The 21,835-nt window shown below is 35.5% G+C and overlaps 1 protein-coding gene across 4 annotated transcripts in view; it reads right to left on the minus strand.

Moving 5' to 3' along the window:
- The window catches only part of ABCA12 (ATP binding cassette subfamily A member 12), a 286,187-nt gene that overhangs the window by 64,129 nt on the left and 200,223 nt on the right, over nt 1-21,835 (minus strand). For all 4 annotated transcript variants that reach the window (XM_054700067.1, XM_054700066.1, XM_054700068.1 and 1 more), the window contains 9 exons: nt 17,971-18,089; nt 16,886-16,992; nt 9,791-10,047; nt 9,581-9,693; nt 8,261-8,385; nt 5,755-5,928; nt 2,971-3,135; nt 2,476-2,686; nt 1,394-1,533 (listed from right to left, as the gene is read on the minus strand). In XM_054700067.1, coding sequence (XP_054556042.1) covers nt 1,394-1,533; nt 2,476-2,686; nt 2,971-3,135; nt 5,755-5,928; nt 8,261-8,385; nt 9,581-9,693; nt 9,791-10,047; nt 16,886-16,992; nt 17,971-18,089 — 1,411 coding nt within the window. The remainder of the gene's footprint in view (nt 1-1,393; nt 1,534-2,475; nt 2,687-2,970; nt 3,136-5,754; nt 5,929-8,260; nt 8,386-9,580; nt 9,694-9,790; nt 10,048-16,885; nt 16,993-17,970; nt 18,090-21,835) is intronic.

Below are 21,835 nucleotides of genomic sequence, written 5' to 3' on the forward strand. Positions count from 1 at the left end.
GCCAAGTCTTTAAATGACAGATCTTATAGGGTCAATATCACTTAGCAAAATTCTGGAAAATTGATATCTATTTTCACAAAGTTAATCTACAGTCAAAATGAAAGCACATTTTCTGGAATTGTCACATTACTCATTTTTACCAAAGATAGACTTAACTTTACTACTAAACATCCTAGTTCAAGGAAACAAGAAAGATACTTTCATACATTATTGGTGGAATTAGATGTGTTACAACTATTTTTGGAAAGCAATTTGACAAAGGTCATCAAAATAAAATATATCCTTCTATCCCTCAATCTTGTACCATTATCTCATTGAAATAAAAATACCACTGTGTAAAATCATATGCACAAGAGTATTTGTTGTTAAATTGTTTATCTTAGCAAAACAAAGCAAGAGCCCAAATTTGAAACAAAATGAATGCCCAACTCTGAAGACTGGTTGAGTAAATTCTATGGTATGAAAATGTCTCTAATCTTCAAAAATAATTATTTAAATTATATCTATTGAGTTGGAAGAATTTTCCTCAAGGTACTGTTGTGTGAGTAAAGCAATGTGTAGAAAATAATTACAATGCAACCTCATTTCAATAATGTAAACAATGAACTGTGTTCATATGAAGTGTGTGCATGACTTCATTTACGCAGTTATGTAAAAGTGTGTGGTCAATGAAACAAATAAATTATTAAAATATAAACAATAAAATAAGAACATTCTAGAAATCAATGATTATCCCTACCCATTTTATATAGACCTAAAAAAAAAAGCTATATCACAAAAACTATAAAGCAATAAGAAAGCAGAGGTATATTTCACTACTAACTTAAAAGTATTAAGTTTATAAATAAAATCATTAAAGTCCACTTTAAACATGAGAGGGAAATGCTATTATGGTTAAGTTAGTTAGATGATAGCTATAGTTATTCACAATATTGCCTTTCTTAACATCTACATAAATATGATAAATTACATGCTCCCAATTATGATCCAAAAATCTATAAATTAGGGATTGTCTTTGTTGAAATTAATTATATAATTATATAATGTTCCAATATAAATTTTTCTAGTGCTATTATTTTTACATACTTTGAAAGTTAGACAATAGTTGAAAAATTTTCTGCTTTTAGAGGCAAATTGGAAAATCAGAGATCTTGCTTCAACTGACCTCACTTTCCAGTGTTAAAAGGTTCATTTCTCTTCAAAGGGCTACCACCTAATTTATATCATTTATACATATATAAGACAGAAGTTGAGAGATATTAAGAATTTCAGCAAGTCAAGAGTAATAGGTCCCATATAGAGAATCTGACTTTGTTAGCCTATAACTGGTAGTTGACTACTTTAAAAATCACATTAATAAGGAGATAGAAACTTTAAGTTGTAGGGCTCAAACCTTTTCCATTATTGCTTTTGTGACAGGGGTATACGGTGCATACAAAATCCTTCCCAACAACATAGGTTTCAGGAAAGCCCAAATCACAGTTCCAGCAGGCATGTTAATGATGTCTTTATAAAGGGAGAAGCAAAATGGTGCTGAAAGGAAAAAGTGTAATGAAACCATTTACCATATATATTTCAAATCTACTTCATCATGCTAAATGACAAAGATTATTGTTATCACATCCACTTCTTCTACTACTGACAAATGTGAGGTATTTGGTACTGAAATAAGAAAGCATAGCAACAAATTGCTTTTAGGTGTGAAAGTTTAACTTGGTAAGACAGCCCATAATAAGTGATGGCATTTTCCAAGAGCAGTGAGAAAGGGTAGAAACCACATTTCAAAATTTCTTCCAGCAGATTCACCTCACCAGCATTTAATTTAAAAATGTATACAAGAATCTGCTACTAATATAGTATCAGTAACATAAGAACTACACAAAAAATATTTGTTCAAGGAATAAAAAATGAATAATTACTAATTACTATACTAATCATCAATATATTAGTTGGAAAAGCTCAGCAGATTGGGTTTTGCTTATTAAAGTTTATAGATTAAATCGATGACTTTGCTATACCAACAAACATTTGTAGTTCTTCGTCATTCATGAAGCTCTTTAATGTGGAATTTCTAATTCTAGAAAATTTTAAAAATATTGATCTGAGCAGGTTTAAGGCATGTACTAGCTACTGGCAAGGAAGGAACAGCTGTGACTGGCAAGTTCTAATGTTGTGGTTAGGAGGTTCGACTTTACAGCAGAATTCCTGAGTTCAAATCACAGCTCCGAGTTGGGTGACCAAAACCAGGTTACTTAACTTCATTGTGCCTCCTTTCGTTTTATAAGATATATAGTAGTGTGTACCTTGGAAAGTTGGTGGGAAAAGTAAGTTAATATACATGACAAGCTGATGTATGATAAGAGTTGTGTAAGTGTTTTCTGTTTTTGTTCTTAGAGGAAATTATTACTCATTATAGAAGACTAAGATGTATTATGAAGACGCGACATTACAATGCTGATTTTGAAGTATACTTACTGGTGTGTAAGGGAATTCCATATTTTGAAGCAATTTGTTCTTTAGTTAATTTGGAAGTCAAAAAATCCTTAGTATGGTTGCCTTTTTGCCTCTGGGAAGAGGGCAGCAAAGCAGTTAAATATTCAGTGGTAATTCCTTGAGAACACAATGCTTGGGAGATGGTACTAAATGATCCATGGGGTGAGTTCATCCGGTTGCTTCTGTCCATAGCCTGTGAGACATAAACCATGATAGATGAACATGATGTGAGTAACAAATGCCACTGGAAACAACCTAGAAAAAAACCCTGACAATATGTATTCTTATAGTTTCCAAAATCCCCAAATGTAAATAAATGCAGGACGAACACTAAATACCAAGTAAAGTGGAGTTTTTCTGCTGGCGATTTTTCCAGTGTGTTACGTTTGCGCTTGAATGTACTATAACTAATATCGGATAGAAGTTAATATGACAAAAGAAATTTCCCACAGGTTCAGGACTGCGTGACTTTTCTACCTGTGTTAATGGAACATTTCTGGGCAGGTGCATCTGTTTCAGGGATTTCATTTTGTCCAGCAGCGGACGGGTGCCGGAAGCCATCTGATTGAGAATCTCTTTTAGCCTTATGAAGAGATCTATCATCCTTTCTACTGGCTTTTGATCTTCCCTAGGGAAAAACACCTAAAAGGAACAGAATAAAAGTAAACGATTTATGTGAGAATTTGGAGCTCTTGCATACTGTTGTTGAGACTGTTAAAAGGTATAGCTGCTTTGGAAAACATTTCGGAAGTTCATAAAGAGCTAAACATAAATTTACCATACAATCCAGCAATTCCACTCCTATGGATTTGCCTAAGAGAAATGAAAAATATGTCCACACAAAGATTAGTATGAGAATGTCCATTGTAGATTTACTCACAATAGCCAAAGTAGAAACACAAAAGTAGAAACACAAAGTAGAAACACAAAGTAGAAGCACACAATGTGTATTCTTAAAATGCAAATACACTCTTTGGTAATAAAATCAAATAAAATATTGTCATGTTGTAACATGTATGAAACTTAAAAATATACTAAGTTAAAAAGTCAGATACAAAATACTATGTTATATGCTTCAATTTATATAAAATGTCTAAAAAAGGCAAATCTATAAAGATAGACAATAGATCAGAGTTTGGCTGAACAAGGGATCACAGAAAAATGACTTCAAATGGACACAGGGTTTCCTTTTGGGTTGATGAAGATAATCCTAAAATTAAATTGTGGTGCAATTCTAATGTATGTGCTAAAAAACCCATCAAGTTGTTCACTTAAAATGAGAGAATTTTGTGATATATAAATTATACCTCAATAAAGTTGTCAAAAATAAATTATTTTAAATATGTGAAAGGCAGATGTAAATTACATAATTTCTGCTGTATATTATTGCTTAGAAATCATATAATATGCTCCTAAAAATCAGAAAAAGCTCTGTCAAAAAGTTCATATGATTTATAAAGCTTAATCATAATCACATAATACTTTTCTGTTGCAGGAAGAAACACTGAAAATATTTTAAAACCTTAAATTAATTTTATTCTCTCATTCATTTATTCAACAAACATTAATTGAGTGTTTGCTATGCTCCCACTACTGGGAGAGATGACAGGGGTATACAGTGGGGCACAAATTAGCATCCACTTGGGTATCTAGGTTTAATAGGAGGAGACAAGGTCAAGCAATGAACAAAAGCCTGAGAAATGGAGGAGGAAGGGTTTAGCTGAGACATGAGGGGGCTCCTTTCAAGATGGAAGGTGGTACTTCAAGAGAAAAAAATGAACAAACTGCAGAAGAAAGAGAGGCAGATGAAGGAGAGAGTGAAAGATGTGTGAGTGTGAGGTCCATATGGAAAGAAAGGTCTTGGCGTGTTCCAGGGATCCCAAGATTCAGTTGCAGAGATTACATGAAGACCATAGTTGATTCATTAACACAGCTACTAAATACAATCAAATTTTTCTAAGTTAGAATCAACATTTTTATTGTTCCACCAGCTCTGCCAAACTTGTTAGCCTTCCTACAATGATGTAAAATAAATGGACTAATGATGAGAATTTCTGTTATTCTTGTTTGCAACACTGTAACTAATAAGGAAGGGCCTGCGCTTGTCAGGTGCATGTCTAATTTACTAGACATCACAAGAAATACAATAGTTGACTTCATATATCCTCTTCAGAGGCATCATAAAGTAAGGATTAAAAATGTAAATTAACGAAAGTAATAATTTTATTTCCTATGTGTTTTAGGTTATAGTTTATGTAAAACAACTATTTTTTTAGATGGTATTTGCTGAGTTTCTCTGAGGGTTAGGCATTGTTCTTGACATTTGAAATATTTCAAATGTGAACAAATAGGGCTTTATGGACCTAATATTCTAATTGGGGTAGACAAAATAAATAAAAAATGAATATTTAATAAAATATATAGTGGGTTGGAAGTGCAACTGAAAACCAGGACAGGAGGTGCAAGAGGCTGTAAGTGAGGTTGGTTGCATTTAAACAGGGTAGTTAGAGGAGGTTTCTCAAGGTCAATGCTGAGTAAAAACAAACAGGTTGGCAAATCACGAGAAAGGCACTTCTTAGAGTGCTGCCTACAGTAGCCATGGGCTCAGGAAGTAGTGAAATAGGAAATGGAATTTTAGAGATGGGGAGGGTTGTATGGAGAATGGGGCCACAGTAAGATATGGAGGTTTACTTGAATAAAATGGGGAATCATTAGAAGGTGTTGAGCAATGGAGACTTAAAACTTTAGTTTTAAAAGCATCACTCTGGCTGATTATGGTAATGGGGAGCTGGGGGCTAAGTGTAGAGGAAGGGAAGCCAGCAGAGGCATTGCAGAAATGTATGTGTGGGATAATTTGTCCCAGAATAGGACTGTTTACAACTAGCCCTGAAACTTTTCACCTCCTTTGCTATAATGCTTCAACAACATAAGTCAGTGGTGTTACTTCTGGTTTTCTACTTTAAAGGGAAAAACATTATTCTAAAGTTTGTGTTTCACATTTATATATCAAATTTAATTCCCAGTTCTTGGATACACAAACTGAGAGTTAATAAGGCAATAATACTAATTTCCTTATCTATAAAATGTGCAAATTTGCAGATATAATCTGTACGGTCCTATTTAGCTCTAAAATAAAGCTATAACTCCAAAAGTTGTGTAAATGGATCTATTCCTTAGAATGTATCAGAGAGCAAACTTGAGTAATCAAATATTTTTATACTAAACTACGAATACAAAAGTATCTCATCAACAGCAGCTTGCCTTGTACGTGAAGTTGTAAATATCTAAGTAGTGCAGGAGAGTGAGTCCAATGAGGTAAGACTGCCGGGATCTCTCTGGTAGAGGCAGACTGCAGAATTCCTTCATTGCATCTTCCAGTTTGGGGTTGGTCATATTAGCATCACAAGAATGTAACCAGAACACACGAGAAATAATCTGCAAGTTGGAAGAAAAAACATACTAGCTGTGAATTCTTTGATTCTTCAGTCCACCTGGAAGCTTTTTTTTTTCTTCTTACTCTTAGGACTTTTAAAAATATGACAAATTATCCTCAAAATCAAGTATCTTTTTAAAAAATGTAAAGCAGTGATGATTTCAATATAACTAACAATTCACTAGAAAACTTAAGAAATAAGATGGGAGAAAAGAGACAGAGAAAACTTTATGATGAGTCCCAGATTTCTTCTTGAACCACTGAGAGGGTGATGGACCCAGGAAAGATAACTGATTTCGAATAAGTTTGGGGAAATGTCTAGTTTGAAACGCATGTTACCTTTAAAATTTTACTCTTAGTTTACTCAAATTACATTTTACTTTTATAATTATTCCAAGTGGCAATCCTGTACCATAAATCTTGGGGCCTACAGAAAGGCAAAGAAAGCAAGCAAGCCTTGATTCTCACAATAATGATACTCAACCATGCTGGAAGGTGACGTTGTGTGAAAAGTGAGGTGTAACTACGGGAAGTAAGATGCCAGCTCTGTTGTCACTGGGTTGAAATAAGGAAATAGTTTATGAAATTCAAAATTGCAGAAATTTTTTGTTTTATTTTTTGAAAGGAATAAAATGTACATTCTCCATTTACAATTTTTATTTACTAAGGTGAACCTGCTCTTCAGAAGTCAAAACATGATTATTGAAATTAGATCTTAGGATCAAATGAGCAAAAAGTGAGATCAAAGGAGAAAGGTGAATAAATACTATTTGTAAGAATGAAGGGGGAAAGGGAAGAAAAACAGCAGTTTCTGTTCTCAAATGAAGGAACCGATTAAAATGACAAAGGTAAACTGACCTATTTTCCAAAAACAATCTTAATGTTTTTTTTTAAAAAAAAAACTTTATCCATTATTGGAGAATAACTGAATGGTGCTTAGAAATAATACTTTTTGTCACACATAAGGTTTTTTTTTTTTTTGGCACTTCCAAATCACCGTGTTTTATTTTCTCAATAAAATACACTGACTCCCCAATCCATACTATCTTAACACTGACATCAAAACCTTTGCTATATTTGAAACCACTGATTTCTCACTGGGCTTCAGAGACATCATGCTTTTTTCTTCTCTTGGAATACTGTTTTTCCATCTCATTTGCTTTCTTCCACCTTCAGTAGTATTCTACCAAAGCTTCGTTCTTCTTCCTTCTTCCAAGCTTCCATCTCACAGGCCAGGTCTCTTGGCAAAACCATGGTTCTGTGTTGTTAGGTGCCACAGTTTGTTTTGCTGATCTAATGTCACCTGAAACATAAAACTCCTTCCCCAGAATCACATTTTTGACTTTTCCAATTTTTGATAATACTGTTTTCTCAGTTCCTTCCAGTTTCCGACCTAAGAATTACATTTTCTTTTCTCCCATGCTCATCATTCGTTACTGCTTCCTCCATCACATCATCTTAATTCATGCCTTTGTTACAATGGCTTTCTAGGTGCCCCAGTGTCACTAAAATCTCTGGAACATATTATTCCCCTAGATAGGAACCTCAGCTCCACAGGTAGTCAAACACATGCACCTGTTATCAACACATCCTTTCTAAGACACCCATTTTTTATCCTTGATACTTCCAATTAAATTAGACTGGGTGTCTCCGTGTGTCACACATAAGTTTTGAATGGATGAGGCCTTAAGCTCTGTAGCTCTTTCGGAAAATTTCTATGACACTTCCATACAATGGACTTGGAAGAGGGATAAAAGATAAGGCATTTCAAGAAGAAAACTGTTTTATCTGCCTATAAGTAAAAAAAAAAAAAAATGTTTACTATACCCAAAACTTATCCAGCATTCCCCCTGACCATCTCTATTTTAATACAGTGTCTTATCTTGGGACATTTAAAAAGTAAAAATGAGCATTTATTTTTACTTTAGTTTCAACAAATTGCAATTGGTCTCTGATTTTTCCCTCCATTGAGGTTACTGAAACTTGACTTTGGTTATCTTCAGAAGAAATGTGCCAATTTACTTCAGATATTATGATGGTGGTAGTCAATGTAAAGAATTGCTGATGGCACTGCTTGTTGAAGGGGGAGAAGCACAGGAGAAGACAAAGGAATCAGAAGTAGAAGGCCAGCTAGCCAGAAAGGAACACACAGCGAAATACTATTGCTTCAAGATTGTCCTTCTCGCTTCACTTAGGAATTAGGCCTCTAATTTTATCGTTTGCATGGAACATTCACTAGATTTCCATGTATTTTCTCAGTGTTTTACTAACTAGTACTCAACAACTATTTAAATGCTTATTAAACTTTTCAAAGTCTAGCTTTAACAACCTTACCTCAGCTCTGTTATCAGGGATTGGGATGGCCAGCAAGTTGTCAATACTTTTATTGGACATTCCTGTTGTTCTCCTCAGTTCATCTTTCAGCTCTTCAACATTTTTAAACATTTCTATTAACTGGCCTGCAAAAAAAAAATCACATATTGGTTGCAATGTAATTCTTTTTATTCATACCAACAAGAGAAAGTTTCTAGTCTAAAATAAATATTTAACATGTATGTTCTATGTGAGGGCTGTTTTCTAGTTTTGGCAAACTTCACATCTTTAAGATCTATTTCTATTTTATCTAGACTTATTTCTATTATGATACCATTAATCCATGGTAACAGAATGCTCTGGGTTATAAATTTTCCTTTGATGTCTATGATGCCAAGTTGATTCAAAGAAAATATGGCTTCCTCACAAACTTTGGTCATAGGATGTTCTAAATATGTATATCTCCATTTGATTTAAAGCATCACACTAATTCAAAATGCTTTTTAATTTCAGATCATATAATAATGTCAACTCGGGGCTTAGTTTGTTAAGTCTGCAACATAATGACATAGGACATTTTCCCTTAATTTTGCCCAAGCACACCACAGTTTATAAAGGGGTTTCACAATCATTTGTTTACTTTTAAGTAGGATATGCTTAACTTCAAATGTTTTTAGGAAAGTGGTTATAATTATTTCCTCTCTGGGACATTTGATACATCAAAAACAATACTTCTTTTTTAGCAGATTGTGATCTCTATTCTGCAAATACTTTTCTAGTTCTTTAGAAAGTATGAATCATGCAAATATGCCTTCTTTATTTTGGGGCTAGTGCCCTCCCAATTTTGTGGTTGCCTATTTTCCCAAATTGTGAATGCCTTTCTTTTCAGTATTGATGTTTTATGCAAAGGAGAAATGTACTGTATGATGACTTAAGCTCAGAATACTAATAGGAGGTTCTGAATTGAGATTTCTGTAGACAGCACATTAAAAAAAATCAGATTATTCTCACAGAAGTAAATAAATTTCATCTTAGCTCTTGCAATTGACTATCTAATGCACTTTAACACATCCAAGAAACAAAGGGCAAATGGTCTAACTAGTTAAATTTTTGAAGATCTTTTTGCAGTGAAATCAAATTTCCCTGCTTCATTCTCTGCTAGCTTTCTGTGTGTTTGCTTTAGACAAGTAACCAATATTTGAAAGGTTCAGGTTTCTTGTGTGTAAGGGCAGAGAGCAATACAGGTTTGATGGGATTTCCAAGACAGTCTTTCTTAAGCTGTTGCATAAGAATCATATGCATTCTAATATTAAGGCTTTTAAAATATGGATAGGGAAACACCTGGTTTTTCAGAAGTGTCTACACTGTTATTGACATGCAGCACAGCTTCTATGGTCGGCATTAACCTTGTGATATTTTCCAAGTAATTCATTTGCAATGCTTTTTCTAAAAACCTGGAACAAAACAGAAGAGAACGAAAAAAATTGAAGCAGACATATCAACCATTTGAGAAAGGATTTCACCAAAGAAGACAACAATGGGAAAGCTTACCGATCCATATTTAAATTAATTTTGCTTGGATCCCCAGTCAGCAAATCCCTCAGATTTTTAGATACGATATTGTCGTGGTACAGCAAGTTAGTTGTTATTTCGGTGCCAAGCTCTGCTGCTTCAAGGAGTTGCACATGAAATGCACTCTCTTCACACAAATACTCAAAGTTCATATTTGATTGCTGGCACATTTTCTCTATTGAGTTGAAAGTTTCAGATTCGCAAAGAAGTTGGGTCAAGTATCGAAGCTGAGAAAGCTTTTCAGAGGGGAAAAGAGTAGGAAAGAGATTAGTTAATTTATTCTAATATTGATAATAAGCAACCACAATTGTTTTATTTCAAGAGAAACATTTTGTGTTTGTGTTTAGTAATGGTTTTACTATAAAAATTATTTGTCATTTTTGTTTATTGTTCTCTTGAGAATTTGATAAGACTTTTAGATCTACTAGATTTGACATCCCCCACTATCCTCATATCATGTAAATTCACAGGCTAGAGAGGTATGGTTTACTTTTTTCTAGTTTACATCACAAACACTAAATTTAATTTTATGTTTTAGTATGTATTTTAAATATGTGTAAGTACAGAGAGCAAAACGGGTTTGGCTTAGAAGTTTAAAAGTCTTTCTTCCTCACACTCACTAGACTGGCCTCTCTAAGACAAACCAACCAACCAACCAGAAAATAACAAGTGTGGCAAGGACAAAGAGAAGATAGAACCCTTGTGCATGGTTGGTGAGAACATAAAATGATGTGCCCGCTATGGGAAACAGCACGGTATTTCCTTAAACAATTAAAAATAGAGCTATCATATTATCCAGAAATTCTGTTTTTGCATTTACACCCCAAAGAATTGAAAGTTGGGTTTCAAATAGGTATTTGTATACCCATGTTCATAGCAGCATGATTCACAATTGCCAAGCGGTGAAAGCAACCCAAATGTCCATGCTCATATGAATGAATCAACACAATGCAGTATATACATACAATGGAGCATTATTCAGCTTGGAAAAGGAAAGGACCTTCAGGCCAGAACTGCCACCTTCCAGTAAGTTGCCAAAATGGCCACCACAAAGGGAAAGAGGACAGTCGCCTGCTGTATGTTCTCTAGGCCTTTTAGAAAGCATGGAGTTGCTCCTTTGGCCATAAGCATATTCATCTATAAGAAAGGGGATACTGGAGACATCAAGGAGATGGATTCTTTCAAAAAGGAATGCCCCACACATGTTAGTTGCCATGGGAAAACTGGAAGAGCCTGTAATGTTGTCCAGTATGCAGTTGGCATTGCTGCAAGATTCATGCCAAGAGAATGTTTATCTTGAGCATATGAAGCACTCAAAGAGCTAAGAATGCTTCCTGAAATGCATGAAAGAAAATGATCAGAAAAAGAAAAGGAAGTCCAAGAAAAGGTTCATGGCATGATAGGTGTGGGAAAGAAAGACTTCTGGATGGTTATAAAAAAAGGGGGGAGGGGAAGAATTCTGATGCATGCTACACCATGGATGAATATTACAGTCATTATGCTAAAAGAAATAATCCACTTACAATGTTAAGAAATACTGTATGATCCTCCTTGGACGAGGTATCCAGAGTAGTGAAAATTCATAGTGGCAGAAAGTAGAATTGTGGGTGCCAGGGACTGAGGGAAAGGAGAGGGCATGGCAGGTGGCTGTTTAATGGACATAGGATTTCAGTTTTGCAAGATGAAGAGTTCTGGTTGTACAATGTAAATATGCTTGATACTAAGGAACTGTACAGTTAAAATGGCTAAAGTGGTACATTTTATGTTCTGTATATTCTGACTCAATTTTAAAAATTGACATAAGGCTTTTTAAAACTGCCTGGTGCTGCGTGTGGTGTGTAACATACACCTGGAGTGGTGGGGGTCCTATATTTCTGAAACATATACAGTGTTGTAAACCCATGTTACCTTAATTAAAGAAATATTAAAAAACTGTAGCATAAGAAATCACATGCATTTTTAAAAGACTGCATTTAAAATATAGATAGGCACGCACCTGTTTTCCCAAAGAGTTTGCCCTGTTATCAACATTACCTTCTACTCTTACCTACTGGGAGAAACTAGGTGTTTTGGTCTAAGTGCTTAAGGGCTTAACATTTCAAACCCAGAGGAGAAGGAGAAAAATGAAAACGAAGTAATTTTCTATGCTGTCAATTATATTCCTCTCTGCAGTTCACTATGCTCTTGTGTTCTAAGAGTGTATTCCCAATTCATATTTCCTAGGGAAAAATGATGCCTCTGGGAAAGTCAGTTGGGCTGTGTTTAGAAGCTACCCTAGAGCTATTCCTTTTAAGAAGTGAAATAATTTGGAACAATATCTAAAGAAGCAAATAAATGTGTCATTTATTACAGCTCAGTGAAGTCAGAAACTGCATTTTGACAGAAATGAAATGTTTTATGGTACAGCAAATATTTAGGAATATTCCCTTCCATATATCAAATGAGAAAACATGATGGTATGTCTCTGATGAGAGGTTTATAGTAACTACATGTAGGCAGAAGTAATTAAACACTGATCATCTTAGTAGTAAATATCATTGGTCTATTTTCCACTGTATTTAATATTCTAATTGCTTCTGGCTTTGAACTATCTAAAATGGCCTCATACATATTAAAATTCTACTTACTAGTTTTATTGCTATGATAAATTTCTTGTTACGTAATAGATCCAATTGTTTTACCAGCCACTTACAATGTAGCTATATATTTGTCACTCTATTTCTTTCTTTGATTTTCCAAATACTGGATATGATTAAATTTCTAATGAATGGAGGCAAACCTCCCTGCCACATCCTCCAGTGACTTGTTTTGGTGATTTCTTAAATAAAAGGATGCATAGCAAAAGAAACCGCCAACAAAGTGAAAGAAGCCTATGGAATGGGGGAATTGCAAATCATGTATCGGTTAAGGGGTTAACATCCAAAACATATAAAGAACTTATACAATAAATTGCAAAAAAAAAATTTTAATGGGCAAAGGACCTGACTAGACATTTTTCCAAAGAAGATTTACAAAAGGCCAACAGGTATATGCAAAGATTCTCAACATCAGGGGCCTCCCTGGTGGCGCAAGGGGTTGAGACGCAACCTATGAAGCTATCTACAGCCACTGAAGCATGAGTTCAATCCCTGGCCAGGGAGCAACCCACATGGTGCAGCAGACCTCTCCTGCCTTGCCTGCTGCTCTCCTCAGCAGTGTATTTCCATCGATCTGTGTTTTCTGTTCTCTAATCTGTCTCTGGTGAATCCTCTCACCCACCACCCCTCTGGCCTGTGTCCCAGTTTTTGTATGCATAGATAAATAAATCTTAAAAAAAAAATTCTCAACATCACTAGACAATAGAAAAATATTATTACCACAGTGAGTTACTGCCTAATGACTATTAGAGTGGCTACTATCAAAAAATCAAGAGATAACAATGCAGGTGTGGATATGGAAAAAAGGAAATGCTTTGCACAGTTGATGGATTACAAATTGGTATAGCTGCTATGGTGAACAATAAGGAGGAGCTGCAAAATTTAAAAATAGAACTACTGTATGATGCAGTAAACGCACTTCTGGAAATATATCCAAAGGGAATGAAAATACTAACTTGAAAAGCTATCTGCACCCCATGTTCATAGCAGCATTATTTATGGTAGCCAAGATGGAAACAATATATGTGTTCATCATGGTGACTGAATGGATAAAGAAGTTGTAAAATGTATATATATCTGTATATGATGGCATGTTCACCATTTTAAGAAATAAGGGAATTCTACCATTGTGACAACATGAATAGAACTTGATGGCAATATGCTAAGTGAAGCAAGTCAAGCAGAGAAAGACAATGTATACGCTCACTTATATGATCAGTCTTGTGGTTACCAGAGGTGGAGAGTGGGGAAAGGGAGGATTGGAGGAAGGTGGACAGAAGGGACAAACTTGGATCCCTCAGGGACTGTGGTTCCCAAATGTATCATAATTGTTCAGGGACATGATGGCATAGAACTCAAAATATTTAGGCGTAAAAATGATAAAACAATACTCTTGGGCTATTGGCAGATAAATACAAAGGAAAGGGGCTTGTTTAAAATTCTAATGATATCAAATAAAATGTTGTGTTACCCGTATTTCTGCCTAATCTGGAACTATGCACTTTATGTGTAGTTCTCCAATCAGGAAGTTATCTTTCCCACTAAAAAGAGACTAGAAAGAGAAAGAGATAAAATAATGAAGGGAAGAGAAAACATGGAAGTTCTCAAGAGTACAATGTTTGTGCTACACTAGAGGGAAACAGGAAAAAGCCATCAATGAATGACAGCCATTGGCATTTTGGAGGTTCTAAACCCTCTTGAGAAAAATCATGGAATGGAAGGGCCCCAACTGATGATCAGTCAGTACATTAATTACCGAAGTGGGAAAATCGGGGGAAAAAAATGTTTAGTTGTATAATTCTAGGAGTTTGTCTTTAGTCTTTCAGTGATGTATTTCAATGTTTTCCATTGAAAACAGACTCTTTTTTTTTTTCAAAAGATTTTATTTATTTTTGCATAGAAGAACTGGGGTGTAGGCCAGAAGTGTAGGTGGTGAGAGGATTCACCAGACAGAGTGGGGATTAGAACAGGTGGATCTACTGAAATACGCTAAGGTGAATAGTGGGCAAGACAGGAGAGGTCTGCTGTGCCGTATGTGGGTTAGCTCAAATCTCATCTGTAGTGATTTGTAGAGATGAGAGTGCTGAGACTTAACCCCTAGGACATCAGGGAGGCCTTCCATGGGTCAGACTCTGTGCTGAGGATACAAAAGTAAAGAAATAGATGTACCAATGTTCCTCATAGAGCTTGCAGTTTTGGAGAATGGGCTGTCAATTGCCAATACCAATCATGCTTATTATAAATGACAATTTTCTGCCCAAGGGACAAGATTGTAGTTTATTTCCACTTATACAACTTTTTCATGAGGTACTTTTCAAGGCAGCAGTATATTCAAAATGTAGATGCTGTTTTAAATTATTCCCACTCCCATTCCATTACTACAAATGATTGACAATGCATTGCTTGCATTTCCCTAGTGCGGGTGGTGTGTGTCTGACTACTTACATGTTGAAAACTACAATGAGTAAATGTCCAGGTAATCCAAATCACCAGAGCTCTCCTTTAACATCCTTATTTGTTCACATATTCATGAGTTCAGTCTTAGTTCCGTCTAGACATGTGCCTTTAGATACTGTAATTTCATCAGAATTTACACTCCAGTGAGGAAAAACAGACCAGACACATACAACAAACTATGATGCTAAGTAGTAAGTTTCAAAACCCAGAGGTCTGTTTTACTCTCACTTCTTCCATATGCCTCATACCTCACTGGCTGCCATGCTGTGTCAACCCAACTTCTCACAATGCTTTTGAAACTGATTCTTCTATTGTCTGCTACTACATAGTACAGGGCCTTGTTTTTTGGCTTAGGTTACTGCAAAAATCATCTACTTGACTTTCTTTCAATCTCTCCTGTCTAACTCTCCTAAAGAGATCTCCTAAAATGCAAACTTTACCTTTTTCAAATTCACAATATTCAGAGTCAGATTTAAACTCCTGAATAAGGATGATGAGGCCTTGGAGACTGAGGGCCAGGCTCTCTGCACTCCCTGCTCCTGCCTGCCCCATAGTCACCCTCGCTCCAGCTGGATACATAACTCTGGTAACCTGTATCTGCCCTTTAGGCTCACCCTGTTTCTTCCTGCAAATGCAGGTCTGGAATGTAGGACTGTATCCTAATCCTACACAGTCTGCAAAACACAGAGTAAACATTATTGCCTTTGTGAAATTTCCTCTCTCCACCTCCATCCCCTGCAATCTAAGTTAGATATCACACCTCCATATACAGAAGCCTGTCTACCCACATACCACAACACCTGTCTCACTGTGTGATAATTGTTGGCCTGCTTTTCCATGTCCTCTACTGGATTGATTATAAGGACTTTGGCATTAGAGATTATGTCTTTTAAACAGATAGATTTGTGTTATGGGAGTACAGATGATGGATGGAAAGAGGGAACAGATGCATATTATATGTGCACAAAGTCATTATTCTGGCTGGGAAGCAGGGAGAAAGGCAATATAGGATCACATTTAAACTTGTCCTTGAAAGATGAGTAGGAATTTTCCAGCCGAATGCATAGCTTCCTTCTCATTTGCACAAACAAATTAAGATAGTGCTAAGTGCTAAATTAAGTACATTAGAAATTTTGATTTGTATAGAAGACTAGGACTAAAATGTAGGTAATCTAACTAGCATATTTATTTGTAATATACATGGACATAACGATCTGGGTGCCAGCTTAATTATACCATGTTGACTATAGAGCAAGTCATCTTGTTTGCCCTAAATAAGCTCTAAATAAGTAATTTTACTTTATCCACGGCTACATAAATTCAATTAAACTCTGTTCTTACTCAGAAAGCTGCTTTCAAAATTTAATAGGGTTATTCAAGAAACTAAGTGAATTTCATGATAACCTGTATACTAAATCCACAAACTAAACAAACAATAATAGACAAACATGAACCAATTCAAACTTTAATTTTAAATATTTTTCACTTGCTTTTCCTCCCTTTCTTCAATACCATATACTTTAACATAATTTAGTAGTTTCTGCTTCTGATGACATAATAAAAACAAGATGAGTCAACTTCTGAGATTTTTGTATGCTGTGAAGTCTGCAACATCTGCTTTGGAAATCAACGTTGATAGTTGTAAAAACGGAGGGTATCTCAAATTAGAAAGCATATTAAGAATGCTTTTTCAAATTAGGAAGCTTAAAGCTTAATGCGGTAACAATATTATTAGTCACTCCTTTCTGTATGTGCTTAGTGTAATTAAGCTCTTATGGGTCATTTCATGCATAGACATTAACAAAAAATACCATCACATAGCACCAGAACCCACTTGTCACCCCTTTTGCAGTTTCAATCTAGAGTCAAACAGGAGCAGGGTTTATGAAGATATGGATTTAAAACTTAAACTGAAAAATAAGTAGGCAAGAATTCTACAAGAAGTATTGAGGCTTATCTATTTATTTTTCTCATGGCTTACTTTTGATTTCAGGACTTCAGAAACTGGAGAGAAGTAATCCTCATAGGAACCATTTTGACGAAAAGATTTTTTAAATCGAATTGTAGACTGCAGGAGCCTTAAATTTTCTGTAAGAGAGGGGAAAAGAGTTACTTTATATGAATTGCAAGGTCACTTAGGAAACCCATTTGAAAGACAACTTTATCCTAATTTATTACTAAGTTTTCAAAGATAATAGTTCCATTTGATCTAAATATGAGTAAAAATTTGCCCTTTCCTTGAACTATGAAGACTACAGAGATCATTATTTTTAAAATATTCTTAGAGAAAAAAATATTTCTAGAAAATGGTGCTACCGGTTTAGCTTTTTATGAGTTATATAGGCTTCTATTTCTGATTTTTGGATATACTATTAAGTTGAAGTGTTTGGAGAATAGGTTGTGTAATCACTGTGCTACAAATGTGCTTTTCCAACCTTGATTAATTCATGCTTGGTAGAGACCAAGCTTAAATATTGGTTGTGCTATTTATTTGCCATTAAATCTAAAAAAAAAAAAAAAAAACACCAAAAAAACCACATATTTTGGTGCCAGAAAAGTGAATGCATATGTCCTAGAAAATGTAAGGAAAAAAAAAAACAGAAAAAAAAATTTGATTAAATGCAACCTCATGACTGCCCATGTTGGCAGAAAATTGAAAATAAAGTGTGTAAGAATAGGAAGTAAAAGTAGTCTGCCACAAAAATTCCTTGCTTTTAGAAGTCTATGTTATCATTCTTCATTACTTTTTGAAATTAAGATTATTAAAGTCATGGAATGTCATGAAGGATGATGTGTCTCCTGATGACTCTGGATACTTGGAAAGTTGTCCAGGGGCATGCTATCTGCTCCTCTTACCCATGATGTGGCCATTCTACATTAAAGCTTGCTCAGGTGGAGCAGCAGCAACAGAAATAATAATTATTAATATTCAATAATTATTCATGAATGGAAACTGGAATGTTTTACATTGTCTTTTTTTTTTAAACCAACATCTCAAAAGGCTTACTACTTTAGAACAGATTTAGAAACCATCAGCAGCATTTTAACTAGTACGAAGAGTATTACCTTGTGATCCCCTGGCCAAATTGTCAGTAACATTTCTCACACATGCCAAGTAAGGAATATAAGGACTATCAGCTGATATATTTAAGAGGGCATCTTCAAAGTTTTCCAGGATTAGGAGTCTGTAGAATTAGACAGATTGATACAATGAGGTCATAGAAATAAAAAACAAAGTCATTTTGTTAAGGTCATTTGAGTTGCTGGGAGTTGCACTGGTTGACTTGGGCATTGAAACTGTGAACTAGGACACCTTCCCTCACCCAGCCCAATGATCTCATGGCTGTGCTGCTCTGGATTTTCTCAGTACATCTCTTTTCCATGGGCATTATCTTTGTATCTGATTAGTTTAATATGCAATCATAATGATCTTAAGATTATTCCTAGGCATATTTATATGAAGGGGAAAAGATCGCTGTGTTAGCGTTGCCAGACAAAATACAGTACTCCCAATTAAATGTGAATTTGAAGGAATAATGATTTTCAGTGTAAGTATATCCTAGAAGTCTTACATATTTTTTGTCACTTTTCTTTTCTCTTTTCTCTTTCTCACTGTAGCAATCACCCTCTAAACTTCAGTTTCTTCTTCTGTCAAATGAGAGGTAGGGAGCTAAATGATGCCTTCCATCTATAACATTCCCTAAATAATTTAAATTCATTTCACTGTGATTAAAAAGAAATAAAGGAATGATATTGACTGATTCAGGTTCCTTTCTTTTCTTTAAACAACCAATTCAGTGTTCCCAAATTAACTGCTTTCTGGTTTGCTTTGTAGCTGCCTGGCATGAAAGGACATAGTCTTAGAGTATTGAAGCAGATGCATATAAGTGATTGAATAAACAGTGTGTGTTATCTAAGTCTTGTCAGTTCAACTGTGAGCCTGCGTTTTGATTTATTTTGTAACTTCCTCATGTCTCCCATTGAGTTTTATGTACAGTAGAGCTGGAATAAATGCCAATGGCTGATTTGGGGACCATCTGGTTTGATTCAAACTGCACAATACACAAATCAACTAGTCATATCAGATGTGTAACTTAGATTTTATTCAAATATTAGTGGAAGAGACTTATCCTGTCAATAGCTAGTAAACACAGAGAAAAATGTTTGCATGAACAATAAAGAACTCTCAAAGCCTTTTCAGATGAACATGAAGAACGTCATATACTTGAGGAACTTTAAAAAGAAAACACAATTTATGCCAAGAAACGTCTCCAACTTAGCAATAAGAGCACAGGTATATGATTAGATGGCTGGCCCTCATTTAAATTAAATCCACAGGCCCCATATTAAATAAAAAAAAAAATAGCACCCATTCCCAAAGTCTTCATGCTTTTATTCAGGAATTTCCTTGACCAGAAAATTTTAATGATTTCGTATTTGGTTGTCTTAGACTTTTTGAACTTTTAGAGTTTGGACTCATTTTTTATCAAAGATTCCTTGAGGGAATTAATACCATGTATCAATTCTAAATGAATGAGGGGTGAGTATGTTGGAATGAATTTACTGGAATGAATAAAATAAACCATCATGGGCGTTTCTAAATTATAGTAGAGCAGTTAAAAATCAACATACTACATGAGATGAGAAAGCATACATTGTATAAAAATGAAGAATGATGTAAAAAACATAAAATAATAATAAAAAATAAATACAAATAAATAAATATAATTTTGTCTGTAAATGAAAAAAAATCAACAGTTGTACAATAGAAGGCAAAATTAGCTGCCTTGTATAGGCTAGTTATTTTATATCATACCTACAGATAGTTAAGTTTCAAGAACTAGCACCACCTATGATAGCAGAGCTTCTAGACTTGACAGATGTAACTACAAGACCATATTAAGACAAACAACTCTGACGAAATGTTTTGGCATATACAATAATTTGAATAACCGTGAAGGAAATGGGAAGTAGTCTCCAAAAGAAGATCCTAAAGATAAGCTGCAAGAAGGGATTTGGGAATCTAAGGCATTAAAAAAGAGACAAATGGAATTATGGGAATAATTATAAATTTACTACATCTCTTTTCTTTGGGAAGGAATAATCCACTCATTTTATTTGACTATAGCAATAAGGATAGACCACAAAGTAAATTTATTTCTCTTGTGAGTAACCTCAAAGAATGACCAACTTAATTTTGTATCCCACTCTCTGTTCACCCCTGACTCATCTCAGAATATCTGGCACTTGTGTTTTATGCATCATTCACTTGTGTTAATAGTTGTTGGAGGGGCCTCCCTGGTGGTGCAGGGGGTTGAGTGCAGCACTGTGAGGTTGTCCAGGCCTCTGCAGTGCGAGTTCGATCCCTGGCCAGGGAGCTACCCACATGGTGTGGCAGACCTCTCCTGGCTCGCCTGCTGCTCCCCTCAGCAGTGTACTTTGGTCTATCTGCCTGTTCTGTTCCCTGCTCTCTCTCTGGTGAATCATCTCACCTCCCACGCCTCTGGCCTGTACCCCAGTTCTTGTAATCATAAATAAATATTAAAAAAAAATAGTTGTTGGAAGGATAAACAGGAAGGAAAATAAACGAGATATAGGATGCCAGAAAGATGCTGCTCATTTATCCAAGAAGTGGCCAACGAAGTGTCTCTGGCCTGGCACAAGTGGAGAGGTCCTCCCTTCTCTCTCCTCAACTTTCCCCTCTTCTCAACATTGCCTTTCTATCTTTTTATCATCCTCTCAGTCATAGTTACTACAGCAGAGAGTCATTTCTATCCCAGTACAGTAATCAATAGCAAATTATTGGCCTAACCTTCCAAATGGAACTACATGAGAGTTTCTCATGGTGAGTTTTCAAGCATAAAAGAGAGTATTGTTGGCTGGGTATTAACTTTCATTAGCATGTAAGCCATTCTTAGTTTCATAAAGAACATTTGATTGCCAAGGTTTTTGAGACTGGATTTAATATACTCCAAAATTAAGATTCCTTTAATGCTAGAGTATGTACATAGATGTATACACACAAAACAATAAAAACAATGACCTCAGAGCAAAAAAATAAGGAGCAGCTTTCTTTAAAAAATTCCAGATTAGGGCCTCCCCTGTTGGCGCAGCGGTTGAGCGCTGGTCTGCAAAGCTGCCCGCGGCCTCTGCAGCGCCGGTTTGATCCCTGGCTGCTCTCTGGCCAACGGTGAGGGTCCCACATGGCGCACTAGACCTCTCCTGCTGCTCCCACTGCTCCCCTCAGTAGTGTGCTTTGGTCCTTCTGCCTGTTCTGCTCCCCGCTCTGGCTCTGGTGAATCCTCTCACCCTCCCGCGCTTCTGACTGTACCCACTGCTTGTATAAATAAACAAATATTTAAAAAAAAAATTTCCAGATTGAAAAACTTTTATGCCAAGTATTATCACTCTGTGATTATTCTAAAGTAGGGATGGAACAGAAGTCCAATGGTAAGAAATCCCTTAATTCATCACTCTCAACAAGAACCATCTTGAGAGTATTGAATTCTTCCTAATAAACTGTCAGCTAATTGTCAGCAACTAACTACATTTGCGGTGGAATTTGCAGGTCTAAAGCACTAGCATTATCAAGGGTATGGATGCCTCAAGGTGCTGATAAAGATAACTGGCTTCAGCAATAAACATCTATTTGTCTCAATTCAAAGGTTTTTTTTTTTAAATATTTTTGATGGCTATGTAGGGAATGTATTTAAAATATCTCACTATTTGGAACATGGCATCCTGGCTAGGGAGTATTTTCCAAGCCTGCTCCATTGCCCTGGGAGAAGCACCTGGTCCAGACGCCTTAGAGAAGGAGAGAGGTTGTAGTGAAAACGGCAGGTGGTTGTTTATGGAAGGATTTTGCCTAGAATTTGTTTACTTATTTATTTACATAAATTTCCATCAGCACAAATATGTATTCCTACTTACT

This window comes from Talpa occidentalis, unplaced genomic scaffold (genome assembly GCF_014898055.3).
Source record: "Talpa occidentalis isolate TD23 unplaced genomic scaffold, MPIMG_talOcc4v2.1 talOcc4.3, whole genome shotgun sequence".
NCBI lineage: Eukaryota > Metazoa > Chordata > Mammalia > Eulipotyphla > Talpidae > Talpa > Talpa occidentalis.